The 24,226-nt window shown below is 28.0% G+C and overlaps 2 protein-coding genes across 6 annotated transcripts in view; one reads left to right on the forward strand and one right to left on the reverse strand.

Annotated features, from left to right (window-relative positions):
* Positions 1-24,226, forward strand: part of LOC119606243 (UTP--glucose-1-phosphate uridylyltransferase) — a 30,884-nt gene that overhangs the window by 3,154 nt on the left and 3,504 nt on the right. Inside the window, exons 1-8 of one of the 5 annotated variants that reach the window (XM_037959669.1) lie at positions 5,854-5,956; positions 6,508-6,607; positions 18,276-18,462; positions 18,554-18,645; positions 19,031-19,036; positions 23,181-23,321; positions 23,394-23,599; positions 23,671-23,896. In XM_037959669.1, coding sequence (XP_037815597.1) covers positions 6,575-6,607; positions 18,276-18,462; positions 18,554-18,645; positions 19,031-19,036; positions 23,181-23,321; positions 23,394-23,599; positions 23,671-23,896 — 891 coding nt within the window. In that variant the 5' untranslated portion in view covers positions 5,854-5,956; positions 6,508-6,574. Of the gene's footprint in view, positions 1-5,853; positions 5,957-6,100; positions 6,608-18,275; positions 18,463-18,553; positions 18,646-19,030; positions 19,037-23,180; positions 23,322-23,393; positions 23,600-23,670; positions 23,897-24,226 lie in introns of those variants that run through there. The other 4 variants (XM_037959668.1, XM_037959671.1, XM_037959670.1 and 1 more) reach the window with 4 other exon arrangements.
* On the reverse strand, positions 14,723-15,954 carry LOC119606253. The gene is made up of 4 exons (XM_037959686.1): positions 15,816-15,954; positions 15,381-15,754; positions 15,250-15,313; positions 14,723-15,183 (listed from the first exon to the last, which is right to left on the reverse strand). The coding sequence occupies exons 1-4, from the start codon at positions 15,952-15,954 to the stop codon at positions 14,723-14,725; spliced, it is 1,038 nt and encodes a 345-aa protein (XP_037815614.1).

Here is a 24,226-nt window from a genome sequence, read left to right on the forward strand (position 1 = left end):
AAACAAACTTAAAAAAGCAAACAATTTATTTGTTTTATTTCTGTCAAAGTAAAAATAAACTTATTTCTTTAAACATTAAAAAAACACTTGTTACTTTTAACATAAAAAAAAACTTTGTTTTAACAGTTTTGTTTAAATAGCAACTTTTATTTTTCTTATTAATATTGCATAAACCAAATAAAAATGTATGTCACTGTGCATAAAATTTTAAACATTTTTTTTCGTTTGCTTTTCTAACATATAAGTTCAATGAACTGTGTTTAATGTAAATTTAACAAAACACTTTAGTAATAAAGTATTAGTAGTGAATTTTCTAAATTGAAAATGAAATCGAAATTTAAACAAACAAATTGTTAAATAAATAACTAAATAATGCAATTTGTTTATTTATTTAAATTAAAAAGATTATAAAAGAAAACGAAAACAAATTTAAAAGTAACAAATTCTTGAAAATAAACTGTTTTTTGTACAATTTAAATAATCATTGTTAGAGTCCATTTAATTTATTAATATTTTGCAATGAGTAAATAAAAATGTTTAAACAAATTTTGTAGTGTCATCTAAATTACTTAATAAAATCTAAATTATTTGCTAATTTAAAATTTTCAACATTAATAAAAATGCTAAAGATTGTTTTGCTGTTTGTTTGTTATCAAAAACATATTTTTCAATCACATTGAATAATTATTTTTGAAGATTATGATTTCCACGCAAAATTTGTTATCTTGAACGTGTACTTACGAGTGCAAGGGAATTTCGATTTTATTAAGTAAGACCTACTTTTATTATGAAATTCTGAATAAAAACTGTTATTTACTAGAGTGTTTAATAAAATATAAAATAAAACTATTATAGTTTAGTTTAGTTTATATTTGCGTTATTCACAATCTTAATAATAAAATTGTTGGTATAGGTGTTGGACTTTTAAATTTAATCTTTTTAATTCTGTTTACTATTTACTACTTAAATGATATCGTTAAAAGTTTAGTTAGGTCTTTAGTTTAAGAATTTATTTATAAAAAAAATTTCCATTGATTGTAATTTCGGTCTTTGTCTCTGTTATTTACTAATAATAACATTTAATTCCAATGCATTTTCGTTAAATTTATAACTGATAAGAAATTATTTTAAAACGTTTTTCTTTAACTGGCAATGTTAAATGTAGGACAATGTACGTTGGTTTTGCTAAAAAACCGCGTGAAATTTTGCAGCAGATAAAGGGACAAGTTAAAAATTTAATTGCAGTCATTTAAAATTGACTTTTTCCATTAGATCTGTCCATAGACAGATCTATAGCCGAGACTACAAACAGATCTATAGTCGGTACTATAAAAAGATCTAAAGTCGAGAATACAGACAGGTCTATAGTCGATTCTTTAGAAATATCTGTAGTCGATACTTTAGACATATCTATAGTCGATTTTTTAGACATATTTGTAGCCGATTCTTTAGACAGATCTATAATCGAGACTATGGACAGATCCATAATCGAGTCCATAAACAGATCTATGATCGATACTATAAACAGATCTGTAGCAGTGACTATAAACAGATCTATAGTAGTGACTATAGACCCATCTATAGATAAGACTATAGACAGATCTGTAGTCGAGACAACAGACAGATCTATAGTCGAAACTACAGACATAGAGACTTTATACATATGTATGTATATCTGTAGTCGATACTTTAGACATATGTAACTATAGTCAATTCTTTAGACATGTGTATCTATTGTCGATTCTTTAGACAGATCTATAGTTGAGACTATACACAGATCTATAGTCGATACTATATAAAAACCTATAACCGAGACTGTAGACAGATCTATAGTCGAGACTATAGACAGATTTATAGTCGAGACTATAGACAGATCTATAGTCGAGACTATAGACAGATCTATATTTGAGACTATAGACAGATTTATAGTCGAGACTATAGACAGATCTATAGTCGAGACTACAGAAAGTTCTATAGTCGAGACTACAGAAAGATCTATAGAAAAATCTATAGTTGAAACTATAGATAGATTAATATAGTAGGGACTGTTGACAGATCTGTAGTAGAGACTATAGACAGATCTGCAGTCGAGACTGTAGACAAATCTATAGTCGAGACTATAGACAGATCTATAGTCGAGACTATAGACAGATCTATAGTCGAGACTATAGACAGATCTATAGTCGAGACTATAGACAGATCTATAGTCGAGACTATAGACAGATCTATAGTCGAGACTATAGACAGATCTATAGTCGAGACTATAGACAGATCTATAGTCGAGACTATAGACAGATCTATAGTCGAGACTATAGACAGATCTATAGTCGAGACTATAGACAGATCTATAGTCGAGACTATAGACAGATCTATAGTCGAGACTATAGACAGATCTATAGTCAAGATTATAGACAGATCTATAGTCGACACTATAGACATATCTATAGTCGAGACTATATAAAGATCTATAGTCGAGACTACAGAAAGATCTATAGTCAAGACCATAGACAGATCAATAGAGACTATAGCCATAGTAGTAGAGACTAGACAGATCTGTAGTCAAGACTACAGAGAGATCAATAGATAAGTCTATAGACAAATCTTTAGTCCAGACTTTTGAAAGATCTATAGTCGAGACTAGAGAGAGATCTATAGTCGAGTCTACAGACAGATCTACATTCGGAACAATAGATAAATCTAATGTCAAGACTATAAATAGTCTCCACTATATATTTATCTATAGTCCCTCTCCTGTCGAGATTATAGACTGATCTATAGTCGATACTATACATAAACCTATAGGCAGATATATTGTCGAGACTACAGTCAGATCTACAGTCGGGACTATAGACAGATCTATAGTAGAGACTATAGACAACAAAGAGTGTTCTATAGTTAAGACTTTAAACTAGTCTATAGTCGAGACTATAGAAAGACGAAATGTCACTAGAAATTCAAAATTTTCGCTTGAAATTCACAAGAGATTCAAACTTTAGCTAAAAATTCGAAATTCAAAAGAGATTCAAACTTTAGCTAAAAATTCGAATTTCAAAAGAGATTCGAAATTTCAATAGAGATTCGAAATTTCACTAGAGATTCGAACTTTCGCTAATAATTCTAATTTCACTAGAAATTTAGAAATTTCAATATAGATTCAAAATTTCACTATAAAATTCGAAATTTCACAAAAAAATTCGTAATTTCACACGCAATTCGAATTTTCACTAGAGAATAAATCCCTGTCCCGGAAGGGGTTAAATTCTCTTCGTTTATTTGTTGTCATAAAGTTTCTATTTATAATTTAAACTTAAAAAAAACAAACAAACAAGATTAAATAGATTATATAGTTTAATACTACGCTTGACTTACATTTGTAATTGCCAAATGATAAGAACTTTTAATATTGAACGTAGTTCATGAACAATTTATGTAACTTAATGCCAGACTTTTCCGGGTTTCCAAACAATTTCTGTGCAAGTGCAATCGATTTCTTAAATCTTTTTCATTTATGCTGAGTTCTCAAAAAAAAAAAAAAAAAAAAATATTTCTTAAATTAGTAAGTAGTAGCACAACTGATAAGATTTTTGTTTGTTTTTATTTAATTTTTTTTATTATAAAATATGATTTCTCATTGTTATTATTTAATATTTTTTTACTTTATGATTGTGAGCATTTTATTTATTCGAATACTTGCTCTGACTTTTCACGTATATTTAAATGAACAAGTTGTGGTGCTCTTTGGCTATCGCAATGAAAATAATAATAATATTTAAAAGTATTAATTACTTTTAAAAATTTTAACAAATATTAAAAAAAAATTATAATAGTTGCTATTCTGCTCTTCTCTAGGAAGTTGTTTATAGGTATTAAATGATTTTTGAGATAAAATTTTGAATTTTAGAAATTGGAAATTGAAATTTCACTAAAAAATTTCGTTAAAAAGGTCGAAATTTTACTCAGAATTTCACCGGAAAATTGCAATTTTACTATAAAATTTAGAATTTCGCTTGAAATTCGAAATTTCTTTAGAAATTCGAAGTTTAGTATTGAATTTCAAATCGACTATAAATCAGAAATTTCACTAGAAATTCGTAAATTCACTAGAAATTTTACTAAAAAATTTTAAATTTTGCCAGAAATTTCACTAGAAATTCGAAATTTTACTAAAAACTCGAAGTTTCACTAAAAATTCTAAATTTCACTAGAAATTCGAAATTTTACTAAAAATTCATAGTTTCACTAAAAATTTGAAATTTCACTATAAATTCGTAAATTTGCTAGAAATTGGAAAATTCACTAAAAATTCGAAATTTCACTAAAAATTCGTAATTTTACTAAAAATTCGAAATTTCATTTGAAATTCGAAAATTTACTAAATATTCGAAATTTCACTAAAAATTAGAAATTTCACTAGAAGTTCTTAAATTCACTAGAAATTCGAAATTTCACTAAAAATTTTAAATTTTACTAAAAAATTAAAATTTCGCCAGGAATTCGGAAATTTCACTAGGAATTCGAAATTTCACTAAAAATTCGAAATTTCACTAGAAATTCGAAATTTCACTAAAAATTCGAACTTTCACTAAAAATTTGAAATATCATCAGAAATTTCACTATAAATTCGTAAATTTACTAGAAATTCGAAAATTCACTAAAAATTCGAAATTTCACTAAAAATTCGAAATTTCACTAGAAATTCGAAATTTCTCTAGATACTCGAATTTTCATTAGATATTTGAAATTTCAATAGAAATTCGAAATTTCACTTGATATTCGAAAATTTACTAGAAATTTGTAATTTCACTAAACATTCGAAATTTCACTAGAGATTTGAAATTTCACTAAAAATTCTAAATTTCACTAAAAATTCGAAGTTTCACAAAAAATTTGAAATATCATCAGAAATTTTACTATAAATTCGTAAATTTACTAAAAATTCGAAAATTCACTAAAAATTCGAAATTTCACTAGAAATTCGAAGTTTCACTAGAAATTCGAAATTTCTCTAAATACTCGAAATTTCACTAGAAATTCGAAATTTCACTACAAATTTGAAATTTCACTTGATATTCGAAAATTTACTAGAAATTCGTAATTTCACTAAACATTCGAAATTTCACTAAAAATTTTAAATTTCATTAAAAATTCTAAATTTCACTAAAAATTCGAAGTTTCACTAAAAATTTTAAATATCATCATTAATTTCACTATAAATTCGTAAACTTACTAGAAATTCGAAATTTCACTAAAAATTCGAAATTTTACTAAAAATTCGAAATATTACTAGATACTCGAAATTTCACTAGAAATTCGAAGATTCACAAAAAATTTTAAATATCATCATTAATTTCACTATAAATTCGTAAATTTACTAGAAATTTGAAATTTCACTAAAAATTCGAAATTTTACTAAAAATTCGAAATTTCACTAGAAATTCATCTAGATACTCGAAATTTCACTAGAAATTCGTAATTACACTTGATATTCGAAAATTTACTAGAAATTCCTAATTTCACTAAAAATTTTAAATTTCTTTAAAAATTTTAAATTTCACTAAAAATTTGAAATTTCACAAAAAATTTGAAATTTCTCTAGAAACTCAAAATTTTACTAGAAAAATCTTTAAAAAAACCCCTATAAATCCATCAGCAGCTTTAGAACTTTCTTTCCAAAAAACGAAATGATTCCTTTACATTTTTGTTATCTTAATATTGTAGAATGAACCCACATTATCAAAATTTTATTAAAAATAATAACACTAAGACAACAAATACAATAATATACCACCAGCAATACAAAATTCAACAACATCTACTAAAAGTACATTGCAAAAAAAAAAAAAAAGCGAAAAATATAAACAGTCATTCTGTCGTTGTCGTCGTCACCAGTGACTTTTAACTGGCAGTACTTCATTAGAGCTTCTACGGACGCGTAGCAAAAACACTAGATTTGAGTGTATGTTTTATTTTCTAGTTGAAATAAAAACTTTAAATTTAACATTAGAATAACTATAGAACTATAGTAGTCGATGCTCTGCTCTGATCGGTCGTTTTAGTTGGCGGTCGTCGGTATTTTTTTTTTTTGTTTATAAATTTCTGGCGTTACAATTATTTAAATGACCAACGCATTATTAAATAAATATAGACGAGAGTTAGATAGTTCAATTCCAATTTCAATTAATAATTCAAATCAATCATTTATTAATTGTTGAAACGTGAACATATATGTTGTGCTGTACTATTTTTCAAAAAAAGAATTCAACTTTATCATTTTAATATTTTTAATGCAATTTACAAATAATTTTGAAAAAAACAAAAATACAAAAATATTGTACAAATTATTGTTAATTAAAAGCAAGTAAAAATAATTAAAACAATTCTTTAAAGTGTTTTTTATTGTTATAAGATAAAAAGTTAAAAAGTGCAACTAAAGTTGTGCAAAAAAAAAAAAAAAAAAAATTATAGAAAAGTGTTTAAATGTTCTAAAATATTTTAAATTTATTATAGTTTGTGTACAACACTTTATCTTAAAGGAAATATTTACCAACTTGGATCTTTGCAAAATTAAATAAAAATGAGCCGTCCCATTGATATATTATTAGGTCGTGTAAGTTAAATTTTTTATTAATTCACTAGTATTAAATTTGACATATATATCCTTTATTTGAAAGGATGAAATGATTTTTAAAATATTATATTTGAAAACATTGAAACCATTTCGTCCTTAAGGGTGAATGTTAAAATCAGCTCTTTTCACTAAAATTTCCAAATTTTACTAAAAATTCCAAATTTCACTAAAAATTCAATATTTCACTTGAAAACTGAAATTTCACAAAAAAAATTCTATCTAAATTTTAATAAATAATTGAAATTTTAGTGGAAAATTTCTATTTCCCTTAAAAATTAATAAAAAAAAATATACATATTATTAGAGAATCGAAATTTCACTAGGAATTCTTCTAAGGAAATCTTTGGTCCTTAAGTTTTTTAAGAAAATATTAATCTTTTTAAGATTCCCTAGTGAAATGTCGATTTATAATTTAAATTTTAGTTTTTCTTTTGTAACAGATTTAATGATTATTCTTATTTAATGATGATTCTACCGACTGATTCTATAGATCAGTCTATAGTCTTGACAATAGATCAGTCTATAATCTTGGCTATAGATCAATCTATAGTCTTGACTATAGATCAATCCATAGTCTTGACTATAGATCAATCCATAGTCTTGACTATAGATCAGTCTATAGTCTTGACTATAGATCAGTCAATAGTCTTGACTATAGATCAGTCAATAGTCTTGACTATAGATCAGTCAATAGTCTTGACTATAGATCAGTCAATAGTCTTGACTATAGATCAGTCAATAGTCTTGACTATAGATCAGTCTATAGTCTTGACTATAGATCAGTCTATAGTCTTGACTATAGATCAGTCTATAGTCTTGACTATAGATCAGTCTATAGTCTTGACTATAGATCAGTCTATAGTCTTGACTATAGATCAGTCTATAGTCTTGACTATAGATCAGTCTATAGTCTTGACTATAGATCAGTCTATAGTTTTGACTATAGATCAGTCTATAGTCTTGACTATAGATCAGTCTATAGTCTTGACTATAGATCAGTCTATAGTCTTGACTATAGATCAGTCTATAGTCTTGACTATAGATCAGTCTATAGTCTTGACTATAGATCAGTCTATAGTCTTGACTATAGACTGACTATAGATCAGTCTATAGTCTTGACTATAGATCAGTTTATAGTCTTGACTATAGATCCGTCTATAGTCTTGACTATAGATCAGTCTATAGTTTTGACTATAGATCAGTCTATAGTCTTGACTATAGATCAATCTATAGTCTTGACTATAGATCAGTCTATAGTCTTGACTATTGATCAGTCTATAGTCTTGAATATTGATCAGTCTATAGTCTTGACTATTGTTCAGTCTGCAGTCTTGACTATAGATCAGTCTATAGTCTTCACTATATATCAGTCTATAGTCTTGACTGTAGAACAGTCTATATAGTCTTGAATATCGATAAGTCTATCTATCACTCTGTAATCTTTATCTATAGAAATTATATCGGAAAATGACATTCCAGTCTGTCATGAAATTTCGATTTAGTTGTGGGTTATTATCTTGTGAGATCTTCTATGGTTTTATATGTAGCAAATAAAGTTATTTTCCAGGTTTAAAATTTTGAAAAAACCAATCATTAACTAACCTTGTAAAGATCATTCCAAATTAAATTGCGTTGCACTTTATTAATAACAACTGTTGCAAAAGTTATCAGTCGATGATCATGGTATTACATCAGCAAGTTATTCTGATAATAAGTATTAAATGTAATTAGTATTTGTGATCCCATAAAAATATATATAAATTTTCACTGATAATAAAACTGATTGTAAAGTAATAATAAACTAAGTTTTGTAATACAAAACGAAATCAGGTAAAATTTATATATAAATAAAACGTAGTTTAAGGGATTAAACTTGCTCCTATTTTGCCCCAAAAATAATTAAATTTCTATGTTGTATTATTTGGTACTTTAAAATATCTTATCAATTGTTTAAAAAACAGTTTACTGTTTTGTTGAACTTTTTTCCATTGAAACATAAATAAAGCAGATGTGTATTCACGTTCAAGGTCGTGTCTAATTAACAATTTTTTTAATTGTTATTTAAACGCCTGAGGTGTCTAATAGACCACAAAGATTTTTTATAGTCAAATAGGTTTAATTACACTAGTGGGTACATTTATACGGTTTTTTGTTTATATGATTTAAATGATAGAGAGTCGTCATCGAATTAAAATAATATAAGCAACAATAAAAATACATAAATGTTTTAAAGTATGATTTATTTTTAGCTTTAAATTGTGCAAAAAAAAAAAAACAAATAAATTTATGCAAATACCAGTAGTATTTTGATTTTGTTAAATAAAGTTGTTATTTTAAAAATGATTGATGAATCCCAAATCTTATGAAGAAGAATCTATAATTTTTATAATAGGATCCTTTCTTAATACGTCAGTGAAGTTTATATGTATTTAAGTGAGTTTTTAATTTTTTCCCAAACTGGTATAAGAAAAAACTTTTGAAAATCTGCTTTCCTTTAATGAAATAAAGAAACTGGTCTAAAATAGTAAATATGATCTATAGTCAAGACTATAGACTGATCTATAGTCAAGACTATAGACTGATCTGTAGTTAAGACTATAGACTGATCTATAGCCAATACTATAGACTGATCTATAGTCAAGACTATAGACTGATCCATACACAAAACTATATACTGATCTTTACTCAAGACAATAGACTGATCTATAGTCAAGACTATAGACTGATCTATAGTCAAGACTATAGACTGATCTATAGTCAAGACTATAGACTGATCTGTAGTCAAGACTATAGACTGATCTGTAATCAATACTATAGACTGATCATAGTGAAGACTATAGACTGATCTATAGTAAAGACTGTAGACTGATCTATAGTAAAAACTATAGACTGATCGATAATCAAGACTATAAACTGATTTATAGTCAAAACTATTGACTATAGCCTACAGACTGATCTATAGTCAACACTATAGACTGATCTATAGTCAAGACTGTAGACTGATCTCTAGTCAAGACTTTAGACTGATCTGTAGTCAATACTATAGACTGATCATAGTCAAGATTATAGACTGATCTATAGTAAAGACTATAGACTGATCTATAGTAAAAACTATAGACTGATCTATAGTCAAGACTATAGACTGATCTATAGTCAAGACTATGGACTGATCTATAGTCAAGACTATAGACTGATCTATAGTCAAGACTATGGACTGATCTATAGTCAAGACTATAGACTGATCTATAGTCAAGACTATAGACTGATCTATAGTCAAGACTATAGACTGATCTATAGTCAAGACTATAGACTGATCTATAGTCAAGACTATAGACTGATCTATAGTCAAGACTATAGACTGATCTATAGAAAAGACTATAGACTGATCTATAGTCAAGACTAAAGACTGATCTATAGGCAAGACTATAGACTGATCTGTAGTCAAGACTATAGACTGATCTGTAGTCAATACTATAGACTGATCTATAGTCAAGACTATAGACTGATCTATAGTCAAGACTATAGACTGATCTATAGTCAATACTATAGACTGATCTATAGTCAAGACTATAGACTGATCTATAGTCAAGACTATAGACTGATCTATAGTCAAGATTATAGACTGATCTATAGTCAAGACTATAGACTGATCTATAGTCAAGACTATAGACTGCTCTATAGTCAAGACTATAGACTGATGTATAGTCAAGACTATAGACTGATCTATAGTCAATACTATAGACTGATCTGTAGTCAAGACTATAGACTGATCTATAGTTAAGACTATAGACTGATCTATAGTCAAGACTATAGACTGATCTATAGTTAAGACTATAGACTGATCTATAGTCAAGACTATAGACTGATCTATAGTCAAGTCTATTGACTGATCTATAGTCAAGACTATAGACTGATCTATAGACAGGACTATAGACTGATCTATAGTCAATATTATAGACGGACCTATAGTCAAGACTATAGACTGATCTATAGTCAAGACAATAGACTGATCTATAGTCAAGACTATAGACTGATCTATTGTCAAAGAAAAAGAAAAATATAGTTTTCTTTAATGAAATGAAGAAACTGGTCTATAATTAGTTTTCTAAATTTAGAAAACTTTTCAATAAAAGTTTTGATTAGAAAACTTTTCGATAAAAGTTTTCTTGGAAAATTTTTCGATAAAAGTTTTCTTAGAAAATTTTTCAATAAAAGTTTTCTTAAAAAATTTTTCGATAAAAGTTTTCTTAGAAAATTTTTCGATAAAAGTTTTCTTAGAAAATTTTTCGATAAAAGTTTTCTTAGAAAATTTTTCGATAAAAGCTTTCTTAGAAAATTTTTCGATAAAAGTTTTCTTAGAAAATTTTTCGATAAAAGTTTTCTTAGAAAATTTTTCGATAAAAGTTTTCTTTCAATACAAAAATAAAAAAGTTTTTCTTCATTTTAAAGTTCCCATAAAAAATGGATGCAATTTGTGCATTAAGAGGTTAAATTGCGTATATTGCAAATAATTTTAGGGTTTTTTATTATTATTATTCATTGACTATAATTGAAAATGCAAGTCATTGACATGCAATAGACATACAAGTACTTTGTATTTAATAAATTTTAAATAGTGATGTAAAAGGGAAGAAATGAGAAATTTACAATATTTTTCTATATAGTTACATGTAATAGATAATGAATAAATTTAATGATTAAATAAACGATATTTGTATTAATACTACATATTCAAATTACTTGAAAAACAACTGAAAACAAGCCCAAGTTTTTATTATAGTTTGACAGAATAACAAATAGAGATTCTCAGGCGATCAAGTAGTGACGTTCAAAAAGTAAATTTATACGAACTTTTTTTACATTTATTATTATTTTGTAAAAATGTTATAAATTTAAACATGTATTATTACATAATTAAAGCAATATAACCATTATATGCTTAATTAAATAAAAATTTATGTTAAAAAAGAGTAAGACAAATAAAAATCACAATAATAAAGACAAATTTCCATTAACACCAATTGCAAATTCTCAATGGCACGTACAAGTGTCATCAACTTTCAAAATTTTTATATAAAAGTAGACACAGACATTTTGATATTTCATTGATAAGTAATTGTAACTGTCAGTTAAGTAATTGTTTAGATATAAAAAAAAGCTTTTTTCAAGAAAGAACAGAATTTATAATCTTTGCTTTTAAAAAATCTTTTTTATGTTCAACATTGTGGTTAAACTATTTATTCAAACCTCAAATCTGTTAGATATTCTCACATATTGATTTTCTTCTGTATTGTTATTGATCCCCATGACACATTTCAGATCACAATAGTTGTTATTTCTCTGACCACGACCTTAGACAATGCCAACATTATTGTCAACATTATTTGATCTAATACCTTATTTATTATTATTTATAATTGTTACAGGAAAATGTTAATAAATGTGTATAAAAATAAACTTGTAAATATCAAATATCTCATAATACTTATTTTAAATTGAAGCTATAGAAAAAATAAAAATTTCATAATCACGAATTTAAGTTTGAAATTTCGAGGGTGAAAAAAAAACTTAACAAAAAACTTTCACTCTTCTTCTTTTTCTTTAAAAAATTTAAAAAGCTAATAATTCGGTAGAAAAAGCTTTCATTAGAAATCTTTACAATAAAAGCTTTTCTAAGAACTCTTTACGATAAAAGCTTTTATAAGTTTTCTTTAGAAAAGTTTTCGATAAAACTTTTCTTTAGAAAACTTTTCAACAAAGTTTTCTTTAGAAAACTTTTCAACAAAGTTTTCTTTAGAAAACTTTTCAACAAAGTTTTCTTTAGAAAACTTTTCAACAAAAGTTTTCTTTAGAAAACTTTTCAACAAAAGTTTTCTTTAGAAAACTTTTCAACAAAAGTTTTCTTTAGAAAACTTTTCAACAAAAGTTTTCTTTAGAAAACTTTTCAACAAAAGTTTTCTTTAGAAAACTTTTCAACAAAAGTTTTCTTTAGAAAACTTTTCAACAAAAGTTTTCTTTAGAAAACTTTTCAACAAAAGTTTTCTTTAGAAAACTTTTCAACAAAAGTTTTCTTTAGAAAACTTTTCAACAAAAGTTTTCTTTAGAAAACTTTTCAACAAAAGTTTTCTTTAGAAAACTTTTCAACAAAAGTTTTCTTTAGAAAACTTTTCAACAAAAGTTTTCTTTAGAAAACTTTTCAACAAAAGTTTTCTTTAGAAAGCTTTTCAACAAAAGTTTTCTTTAGAAAACTTTTCAACAAAAGTTTTCTTTAGAAAACTTTTCAACAAAAGTTTTCTTTAGAAAAGTTTTCGATAAAAGTTTTCTTTAGAAAAGTTTTCGATAAAAGTTTTCTTTAGAAAAGTTTTCGATAAAAGTTTTCTTTAGAAAACTTTTCAACAAAAGTTTTCTTTTGAAAAGTTTTCTTTAGAAAAGTTTACGATAAAAGTTTTCTTTAGAAAAGTTTACGATAAAAGTTTTCTTTAGAAAAGTTTTCGATAAAAGTTTTCTTTAGAAAAGTTTTCGATAAAAGTTTTCTTTAGAAAAGTTTTCTTTAGAAAAGTTTTCGATAAAAGTTTTCTTTAGAAAAGTTTTCGATAAAAGTTTTCTTTAGAAAAGTTTTCGATAAAAGTTTTCTTTAGAAAAGTTTTCGATAAAAGTTTTCTTTAGAAAAGTTTTCGATAAAAGTTTTCTTTAGAAAACTTTTCAATAAAATTTTTCTTTAGAAATCTTTTCGATAAAAGTTTTCTTTAGAAAAGTTTTCGATAAAAGTTTTCTTTAGAAAAGTTTTCGATAAAAGTTTTCTTTAGAAAAGTTTTCGATAAAAATTTTCTTTAGAAAAGTTTTCGATAAAAGTTTTCTTTAGAAAAGTTTTCGATAAAAGTTTTCTTTAGAAAAGTTTTCGATAAAAGTTTTCTTTAGAAAAGTTTTCGATAAAAGTTTTCTTTAGAAAACTTTTCAATAAAAGTTTTCAACAAAAGTTTTCTTTAGAAAACTTTTCTTTGCAAAAGTTTTCGATAACAGTTTTCTTTAGATGTTTTCGATAAAGGTTTTCTTTAGAAATGTTTGCGATAAAAGTTTTCTTTAGAAATGTTTTCGATAACAGTTTTCTTTAGATGTTTTCGATAAAAGTTTTCGTTAGAAATGTTTTCGATAAAAGTTTTCTTTAGAAAAGTTTTCGATAAAAGTTTTCTTTAGAAAAGTTTTCGATAAAAGTTTTCTTTAGAAAAGTTTTCGATAAAAGTTTTCTTTAGAAAAGTTTTCGATAAAAGTTTTCTTTAGAAAACTTTTCAATAAAAGTTTTCGATAACAGTTTTCTTTAGATGTTTTCGAATAAAGTTTTCTTTAGAAATGTTTGCGATAAAAATTATCGATAACAGTTTTCTTTAGATGTTTTGGATTAAAGTTTTGTTTAGAAATGTTTTCGATAAAAGTTTTCGTTAGAAAAGTTTTTGATAAAAGTTCGCTTTAGAAAAGTTCAAAAAACTTTTTAATGAAAGTTTTTGAAGTTTTCTTTAAAAAATTTAGAACCAAAGTTTTCTTTAAAAAACTTTTCGACAAAAGATTTCATTAGAAACTTTAAAAGTTAATATCGGCAACATGTTTATAAAAGTTTTAAAGACTGTTTTTCCTATAAAGTTTTCAGATGAAAACTTCTCTTCTTTGGCAGCTTTTCCTCTAAAGTTTTCTAAAGACAACTTTCAGTCAAACTAACTAAAGTTTTCTACAGACAAGTTTTCTTTATAAAAATGTTTCTCTATTAAAAAAGATAGAAAGCTAGAAAAGTAGAAAACTTTTCAACTGATTTTCTTTTGAAATTTTTTGATTGAAGTTTCCTTGAATTGAAGTTTAGAAAAAGTTTTCTCTGGAGTACTTTTTAGCTAAAACTTTTTATTAAATGTTCGTTAAAAACTTTGTGATAAAAAAATTTTTAAGAAAACATTTCAATTATCTGCAATTTAGTTCTTTAGTTTTGTTCTGAATTCTAGAGAATTTGACTTATTGTTTTAATTATTACATTTTTATTTATTTAATAATAACTTTCTACTATTAATAGCAATTCCATAACACTTTAAATTCTTAAAAAAACAACAACAATTACTTATTATACAAATCTTTAGTATTACAATAAATCGAATATTGTTTTTCACACTTGCTACCATAAGCACGATACTCATCGATACTGGGTAAATGAGTGAAGAAATGTTGAACATTAAAAAACGACGACTCAGCATTATTATCCTCTTCATCATCGATCTCCGTCTCTTTGCCCTTCGGTTCTATATGTTTCTTTATGGATTTTTGCATGCCCCAAATAAAAGGTGAACTTTTACAAACTAACATTTTCAAGCAAGCAGCCTGACCATGAGCAGATTCATAATTAGTTATCATATCGGTGAGTTTCTCTGCTAAATCTGTATGGGTAGCTTGTTGCAAAACACGTTTCATTTTACGTGAGGAGTTTTGCAAAAACCATTCTATAGTAGTGGGATCATTTACTGTTCGGGGCTGGTGTGCATTGGGTGTATATTTTTCTTCGGGACCATTTTCGGCATTTTCTTCTTCTTCTATAGGATTTTCCTGGCTTTTAGGCGAGCCATAAGGTGGTTTTCTATTAAATAAACGACCACCATCTAGAGCACTTACAGTAATGGGTCCAGTTTTCTTACCCATTAAGGTATTACCTATCTAGGTATTGTGAAAGATTCTTTTAAACAAAACTTATATAGATTGTTATTTAAATACGAAAACTTACTGCTGAGGCTATCATTATTAAAGCATTTATAGCCAAAGCTCCCAATTTGGCAGCATCAAAGCCCACCATGCGTAACATGCTGGTTATAAGATTCGAAGCACCAAAATTTAAACCTATCGCCTCTTTAGAGGGCGTGGCTTCCGATGTTTTAGTTTGATATTGTTTAAACTGAGTTGCTGCCTCTGTTTGGGCCTGTTGCTGTTCTTGAGATTCATAATTATTTTGTTTTCTTTCCTCGGAACTGCCCGAAAGTGAGGGTGAAAGTTGCAAACCTTTCTGGATTATTGTAAATAAATCGGGTGTATTGCGATTGCTGCTATTTTTGGAAAATGCCTTAGCCACCAAATTGGCCACATCAGCAGCAGTATTAATGCCTGGAATATTTAAGATTCGTCTTTATTTAAAATATTTTTGAAAAGTTTTTCTTTCTCTCACCAAACATTTGTCCCGCTACTTTTAAGCCATCATTTAAATTGTCCATTACTCCTCTTTTCTTTATAATTTTTGCCTGATTTCCTGGCAGCATTAATAAGCCATATATAAGACCAATTATTAAAAGTTTATACCACAACATTTTTGATTTTACTTCTTGTGTGGATGTTTCACCTAAAATGGTTAATTTTCTACTAAAGCGCGTTGATAACTCTTCTGTTACAGCACCACGAAAATTGTTAAATTCATTCAAAATTTAGTTGTCACTTGAGTGAATTTTGTTTATGCTTTTTAACTTCTTTAATTTTTTGTCTTACAACAGTTTTTTTCATCATGCGTATGTACATATGTACGTTAAATTTTCTTTAAAAAAAAGAGGGAACGATAGCGAATGAACAATGGCTAACGGACCTTCTCGCCCAAATTTTTTCTTTAGAGAACTTTTTGATTATACTTTTTTAAAGATTAAACTTTCGTCTACATTTTTATAAAAACTTAATCTATAGTTTTCTTGTAAGAGCTTTTCGTACCAGTAGTTCAGTTCAAGTTTAGTTCAAGTTAAGTTCTAGTTCTAGTTCAGTTCTAGTTCAGTTCTAGTTCAGTTCTAGTTCAGTTCTAGTTCAGTTCTAGTTCTAGTTCAGTTCTAGTTCAGTTCTAGTTCAGTTATAGTTCAGTTCTAGTTCAGTTCTAGTTCAGTTCTAGTTCAGTTCTAGTTCAGTTCTAGTTCAGTTCTAGTTCAGTTCTAGTTCAGTTCTAGTTCAGTTCTAGTTCAGTTCTAGTTCAGTTCTAGTTCAGTTCTAGTTCAGTTCTAGTTCAGTTCTAGTTCAGTTCTAGTTCAGTTCTAGTTCAGTTCTAGTTCAGTTCTAGTTCAGTTCTAGTTCAGTTCAGTTCTAGTTCAGTTCTAGTTCAGTTCTAGTTCAGTTCTAGTTCAGTTATAGTTCAGTTCTAGTTCAGTTCTAGTTCAGTTCTAGTTCAGTTCTAGTTCAGTTCTAGTTCAGTTCTAGTTCAGTTCTAGTTCAGTTCTAGTTCAGTTCTAGTTCAGTTCTAGTTCAGTTCTAGTTCAGTTCTAGTTCAGTTCTAGTTCAGTTCTAGTTCAGTTCTAGTTCAGTTCTAGTTCAGTTCTAGTTCAGTTCTAGTTCAGTTCTAGTTCAGTTCTTAGTTCTAGTTCAGTTCTAGTTCAGTTCTAGTTCAGTTCAGTTCAGTTCTAGTTCAGTTCTAGTTCAGTTCTAGTTCAGTTCTTAGTTCATTTCTAGTTCAGTTCTAGTTCAGTTCAGTTCAGTTCTAGTTCAGTTCTAGTTCAGTTCTAGTTCAGTTCTAGTTCAGTTCTCTAGTTCAGTTCTAGTTCAGTTCTAGTTCAGTTCTAGTTCAGTTCTAGTTCAGTTCTAGTCATTCTAGTTCATTCTAGTTCAGTTCTAGTTCAGTTCTAGTTCATTCTAGTTCAGTTCTAGTTCAGTTCTAGTTCAGTTCTAGTTCAGTTCTAGTTCAGTTCTAGTTCAGTTCTAGTTCAGTTCTAGTTCAGTTCTAGTTCAGTTCTAGTTCAGTTCTAGTTCTAGTTCGTTAGTTCAGTTCTAGTTCAGTTCTAGTTCGTTCTAGTTCAGTTCTAGTTCAGTTCTAGTTTCAGTTCAGTTCAGTTCTAGTTCAGTTCTAGTTCAGTTCTAGTTCAGTTCAGTTCTAGTTCAGTTCTAGTTCAGTTCTAGTTCAGTTCTAGTTCAGTTCTAGTTCAGTTCTAGTTCAGTTCTAGTTCAGTTCTAGTTCAGTTCTAGTTCAGTTCTAGTTCAGTTCTAGTTCAGTTCTAGTTCAGTTCTAGTTCAGTTCTAGTTCAGTTCTAGTTCAGTTCTAGTTCAGTTCTAGTTCAGTTCTAGTTCAGTTCTAGTTCAGTTCTAGTTCAGTTCTAGTTCAGTTCTAGTTCAGTTCTAGTTCAGTTCTAGTTCAGTTCTAGTTCAGTTCTAGTTCAGTTCTAGTTCAGTTCTAGTTCAGTTCTAGTTCAGTTCTAGTTCAGTTCTAGTTCAGTTCTAGTTCAGTTCTAGTTCAGTTCTAGTTCAGTTCTAGTTCAGTTCTAGTTCAGTTCTAGTTCAGTTCTAGTTCAGTTCTAGTTCAGTTCTAGTTCAGTTCTAGTTTTAGTTCTAGTTTTAGTTCAGTTCTAGTCGAGTTTGAGTTTTAGTTCAGTTGTAAGTGAGTTTTAGTTCAGTTCAGTAGTTTTCTATGCATTAATAAACATTTCCGCTGAGGTATACTTCCCCTAATTTAGTACATTTTTATTTCAGCTTTTATGTTAAACTTACTTTTAATGATTTAACCATCAAGTTAATAAATAATTATAACTTGTGAATGATTATATATGACAATGTTGAAGTATTTAAAAAGAAGAAAATTATATTAACCAAAACTTTAAGAAACAACTTTAAAATTTTTTAATTAAATTTAATAATCTTTTCCCAATTTTTAATTTCATTCATTTCATAGGTACGTGGCCACCAAAGAGCACCATCGGATTCCAAAGAATTTCATGAAGTAACTAAACGTGATGCCTTGCGTTTGCTGGAAAATGATTTGGATAGATTATTGCAAACGGCTGAGCCTGATGATCGTCCAGCATTGCAACAGGAAATGTCTCGGTTTTCCGATTTGTTTGGACGTTTCTTGCAAGAAGGTAAGAAAATTAAATAAAATACTTGTATTAGTCATTATATTGTAAATTTGTTAGAATTACACTTACAAACTCTTTAAACTCTTTTTTATAGAGGGTCCTTCCATTGATTGGAATAAAATTCAAAAACTGCCTGCCAATGCTGTAATGGATTATGGTTCTTTGAAAGCTCCCAAAAATGAACAGGTTAGTTAAAAGTAGATTTCGTTTATAAAACAATTCATTACGTATTATTAACGACAGAATTTATGGTATTTTTTCCAAAAATTGTGTTTTCAAAATTTTTCTTAAATATAGAATTTTTCGTTTAATTGGCTGTTTAAATTTAATTATTTCGTTTCATTTCATATTAATAAATTTTGTCGTTTTGTTTCTAATTGATAATTTCATTAACTATTTGTTATTAAAAAAAAAAACAATAATAAATTTACATAATTTGTTTATAACGAACTCTTTTTTATTCCATTATTTTTTTTCTCCTATAAATTCCTTGTATTGGATTTATTTTTAATAAAATTGTAATTTTGTTAACTCTGTGTTTAATGTGTGTGTATGTGTGGTTTTTCTAAAGAATGAGGTAACATTTATTTATTTGTGTTTTAATGTTGTTTTTCTTATTAAATACTTAATACTAATTCAATATTTGTTTTTTAATGGTGTTGTTTTTGTTTTATTCTAATCTTCCTTGTTTTAAGTTTTATTACTCATATAATAGTAGATTTATGAAGAAGGTATTAAACAAAGGGGTTTTTAAAATTTATGATTTAAAGTTAAATACAAATTTAAAGCTAAACATGGAGGTAGTTTTAGAATATTTGTATTGGTAAAATTAAATGGATTTGTTTAAAGTTATTTAAGTTCTATACTTAAATTTATTATACCTATTATGTTTTTTTAGAAACACTGTCAAACTCCGTAAATGTTGATTTAAATACTTTTTGCAATTAATTCTTAAAAATCATATTTTTGTCCAAATCATTTCGATTAAAAATTCTAGAAATATCAAAAATTATAAACGAACTCTTTTCGTGGATATTAAACTTTGTATTGCTAACAGCTAGTTATAGTTCAGTTCTAGTTCAGTACTAGTTCAGTTCTAGTTCAGTTCTAATTCAGTTCTAGTTCAGTTCTAGTTCAGTTCTAGTTCAGTTCTAGTTCAGTTCTAGTTCAGTTCTAGTTCAGTTCTAGTTCAGTTCAGTTCTAGTTCAGTTCTAGTTCAGTCTAGTTCAGTTCTAGTTCAGTTCTAGTTCAGTTCTAGTTCAGTTCTAGTTCAGTTCTAGTTCAGTTCTAGTTCAGTTCTAGTTCAGTTCTAGTTCAGTTCTAGTTCAGTTCTAGTTCAGTTCTAGTTAAGTTCTAGGTTCTAGTTCAGTTCTAGTTCTAGTTCAGTTCTAGTTCAGTTCTAGTTCAGTTCTAGTTCAGTTCTAGTTCAGTTCTAGTTCAGTTCTAGTTCAGTTCTAGTTCAGTTCTAGTTCAGTTCTAGTTTAGTTCAGTTCTAGTTCAGTTCTAGTTCAGTTCTAGTTCAGTTCTAGTTCAGTTCTAGTTCAGTTCTAGTTCAGTTCTAGTTTCAGTTCTAGTTCAGTTCTAGTTCAGTTCTAGTTCAGTTCTAGTTCAGTTCTAGTTCAGTTCTAGTTCAGTTCAAGTTCAGTTCTATTTCAGTTCTAGTCAGTTCTAGTTACAGTTCTAGTTCAGTTCTAGTTCAGTTCTAGTTCAGTTCTAGTTCAGTTCTAGTTCAGTTCTAGTTCAGTTCTAGTTCAGTTCTAGTTCAGTTCTAGTTCAGTTCTAGTTCAGTTCTAGCTCAGTTCTAGTTCAGTTCTAGTTCAGTTCTAGTTCAGTTTTAGTTCAGTTCTAGTTCAGTTCTAGTTCAGTTCTAGTTCAGTTCTAGCTCTCAGTTCTAGTTCAGTTCTAGTTCAGTTTCTATTTCATTTCTAGTTCAGTTCTAGTTCAGTTCTAGTTCAGTTCTAGTTCAGTTCTAGTTCAGTTCTAGTTCAGTTCTAGTTCAGTTCTAGTTCAGTTCTAGTTCAGTTCTAGTTCAGTTCTAGTTCAGTTCTAGTTCAGTTCTAGTTCAGTTCTAGTTCAGTTCTAGTTCAGTTCTAGTTCAGTTCTAGTTCAGTTCTAGTTCAGTTCTAGTTCAGTTCTAGTTCAGTTCTAGTTCAGTTCTAGTTCAGTTCTAGTTCAGTTCTAGTTCAGTTCTAGTTCAGTTCTAGTTCAGTTCTAGTTCAGTTCTAGTTCAGTTCTAGTTCAGTTCTAGTTCAGTTCTAGTTCAGTTCTAGTTCAGTTCTTCAGTTCTAGTTCAGTTCTAGTTCAGTTCTAGTTCAGTTCTAGTTCAGTTCTAGTTCAGTTCAGTTCAGTTCTAGTTCAGTTTCTAGTTCAGTTCTAGTTCAGTTCTAGTTCAGTTCTAGTTCAGTTCTAGTTCAGTTCTAGTTCAGTTCTAGTTCAGTTCTAGTTCAGTTCTAGTTCAGTTCTAGTTCAGTTCTAGTTCAGTTCTAGTTCAGTTCTAGTTCAGTTCTAGTTCAGTTCTAGTTAAAGTTTCTAGTTCAGTTCTAGTTCAGTTTCAGTTAGTTCAGTTCCTAGTTCAGTTCTAGTTCAGTTCTAGTTCAGTTTTCTAGTTCTAGTTCGATTCATTAGTTCAGTTCTAAGTTCAGTTCTAGTGCAGTTCTAGTTCAGTTCTAGTTCAAGTTCGTAGTTCCCAAATGTTCTAAGTTCAGTCTAGTTCATTCTAGTTCAGTTCTAGTTCAGTTCTAGTTAAGTTCTAGTTCAGTTCCTAGTTCAGTTCTAGTTCAGTTCTAGTTCAGTTCTAGTTCTTAGTTCCTATGTTCAGTTCTAGTCAGTTTCAGTTCTAGTTAAGTTCTAGTTCAGTTCTAGTTCAGTTCTATTTCAGTTTCTAGTTCAGTTCTAGTTCAGTTCGTAGTTCAGTTCTAGTTCAGTTCTAGTTCAGTTCTAGTTCAGTTCTAGTTCAGTCTGTTCAGTTTTCTAGTTCAGTTCGAGTTCAGTTCTAGTTCAGTGCCTAGTTCAGTCTATTCAGTCTAGTTCAGTTCTAGTTCAGTTCTAGTTCAGTTCTAGTCAGCTCTAGTTCAGTTCTAGTTCAGTTCTAGTTCAGTTTAGTTCAGTTCTAGTTCAGTTCTAGTTCAGTTCTAGCTCAGTTCTAGTTCAGTTCTAGTTCAGTTCTAGTTCAGTTCTAGTTCAGTTCTAGTTCAGTTCTAGTTCAGTTCTAGTTCAGTTCTAGTTCAGTTCTAGTTCAGTTCTAGTTCAGTTCTAGTTCAGTTCTAGTTCAGTTCTTGTTCAGTTCTAGTTCAGTTCTAGTTCAATTCTAGTTCAATTCTAGTTCCAGTTCATTTATAGTTTCATATGTCTTAAAAAGTAAGTGGCCACACGTTCATAAATTACTGGTGAAGGTTTCATTATTTACTAGGTACAGTGGACGTCCAATAGTACGTATACTCTTTATTACGAATATCCAATAATACGAATGGCAAAATTGTTGCATTGTCTACTCTATAGTACGAATAAAGTCACAATTTTTCTGTTCGATAGTACGAATAACGCAATTTTTATAGGAATTTTGGTTTTATTTACGTATGAATGAAGTTTTTATTATGTTTTTATTTTATTATTTCGGTATCATTCACCTTAAGCTCAGTAATATTGAAGTTTTTTTGTATTTATTACAAGTGTTTTGTATTTTTAAAAATCCTATACACACAATTTACTGCATGTATATTTACAAATCAACAATTATTTAGTGTTATTAATTTATTTTATTGGAATTTTGATGACCCAAGAGAAGAAATTAAATTGGATGATAACGCCAATGAGGAAAGTATTTTATTAGTTCCCGCCAATAACTCTGTTGAGAACAATATTGAAGCCTCAAAAGCGCTGTTATTGAAAAAGCCGTAAGAATCATTTTACAATGTAATAAACATCGATGTTAAATGATGGATTTTTTAATAAGTAAAATGATATTTATATACATATGTATGTATGAACTGTTAATTTTGAAAGTAGTGTGACTCCACATTCCAAACAATGGGTTTAAGGATAACTATTCTAATTTTTAAGGAAAATTATAAATTAGAGAATTGTGGTATATTCCATTCAAGTTTCTAATAAAAGTTTTATGTAATCAGAACATTTTAATACATTTTAGAACACATATGTAAATTGCAAATTGTCTTTGGCACACATCTTTTTAAAAACATTAAAATTTAAAACCTTCTACATATATCTCATTTCAACCATTGGACTCACGATACTTTCAAAATTAAATATGTCCATTTTATGCCTGTTTATGTACAAGAAATTTATTTAAAATAATTCACATCTATTATATTTTGTTCCGTTATGTAATTTTTCATGAAAAATAAAACAAAAATAAATAAAATCCAATATTTTATGTGTATTATTTGAATTTAAACATACAAAATGTGTTGTTCAATAATACGAATTTTTCGGTATTACGAAAGGGCCTGACACTATATAATTCGTACTAGTGGACGTCCACTGTATTTTTATTTGTTTGTTTATAATATTTTGTTATTTAGCTGTCCATGTATGGTTTTTTGCTTTAAAATTATTTTGGTATATTAATTTATAATTGTCATGTAAATTTAAACAGCCCAGCTTCTTTTTGTGTAGCTTTAAGCGCTTATTTTATGTTTAATTTTTGCTATTACCATAAATTTATAATAAAAATTAACAAAAATAAACTTCCCCAACTTTAGATACGTGCTATGTTGGATAAATTGGTGGTTATTAAACTTAATGGTGGTCTGGGTACTTCCATGGGTTGTCATGGACCTAAAAGTGTTATACCTGTGCGTTCGGATTTAACCTTTTTGGATTTGACTGTACAACAAATTGAGGTTAGTTGTTAATAGTTTACTTAAGTATTAAGTTAGCTCTTTAATTAATATTTTCTATTTTGATATCTTTAGCACTTGAATAAAACCTATGATGCCAATGTGCCATTAGTTCTTATGAATTCCTTTAATACCGATGAGGATACCGAAAAGATTGTACGCAAATACAAGGGTTTCCGTGTACAAATCTATACTTTTAATCAAAGTTGTTTCCCACGCATTAGTCGCGAATCATTCTTGCCCATTGCCAAAGATTTTAATGTTGAAAATGATATTGAGGCGTATGTATTTTCTAAAATATTCTCTTTTATGTTATAAATTTTATATTGTTTTCTTTTTTTGTGTGTTTTAGCTGGTATCCCCCTGGTCACGGTGATTTCTATGATACCTTCCGTTCTTCTGGTTTGTTGAAACAATTCATTGCTGAGGGTCGTGAATATTGTTTCTTGTCCAATATTGATAACCTTGGCGCCACTGTTGATTTGAATATTTTGAATAAGTTATGTGGTGAAGACCGTCCCGATAAGCCTGTTGAATTTGTTATGGAGGTTACCGATAAGACAAGAGCTGATGTTAAGGTAAATTAATAAATAATACGATCGTATGATATTGTTTTTTAAATTGTTTTGGATTTTTATAAAGAGGAATTGGTTTTAAGCATAAAAAGGTCAAAAAACTTTAAGCATCTTAAATATATTTAGTACTAAAGTCGTAAACAAGTATAAAACCAGAAGTTCTGTTCTAGTTCAGTTCTAGTTCAGTTCTAGTTCAGTTCTAGTTCAGTTCTAGTTCAGTTCTAGTTCAGTTCTAGTTCAGTTCTAGTTCAGTTCTCGTTCAGTTCTAGTTCAGTTCTAGTTAAGTTCTAGTTCAGTTCTAGTTCAGTTCTAGTTCAGTTCTAGTTCAGTTCT

Source organism: Lucilia sericata, unplaced genomic scaffold (assembly GCF_015586225.1).
Source record: "Lucilia sericata isolate MDLA Ls3-8-SP2 unplaced genomic scaffold, ASM1558622v1 Contig000564F_arrow, whole genome shotgun sequence".
NCBI lineage: Eukaryota > Metazoa > Arthropoda > Insecta > Diptera > Calliphoridae > Lucilia > Lucilia sericata.

Excerpts from the sequence above, each read along its gene's own strand:
- LOC119606253 (XM_037959686.1), bottom strand. The coding sequence starts at position 15,954 with ATGTTGTGGTATAAACTTTTAATAATTGGTCTTATATATGGCTTATTA. Across the intron at positions 15,755-15,815 it reads AGTAGCGGGACAAATGTTTG|GCATTAATACTGCTGCTGAT; the intron begins GTGAGAGAAAGA and ends TAAATATTCCAG. Across the intron at positions 15,184-15,249 it reads AAGTGCTCTAGATGGTGGTC|AAAATGCCGAAAATGGTCCC; the intron begins GTTTATTTAATA and ends TAGAAGAAGAAG.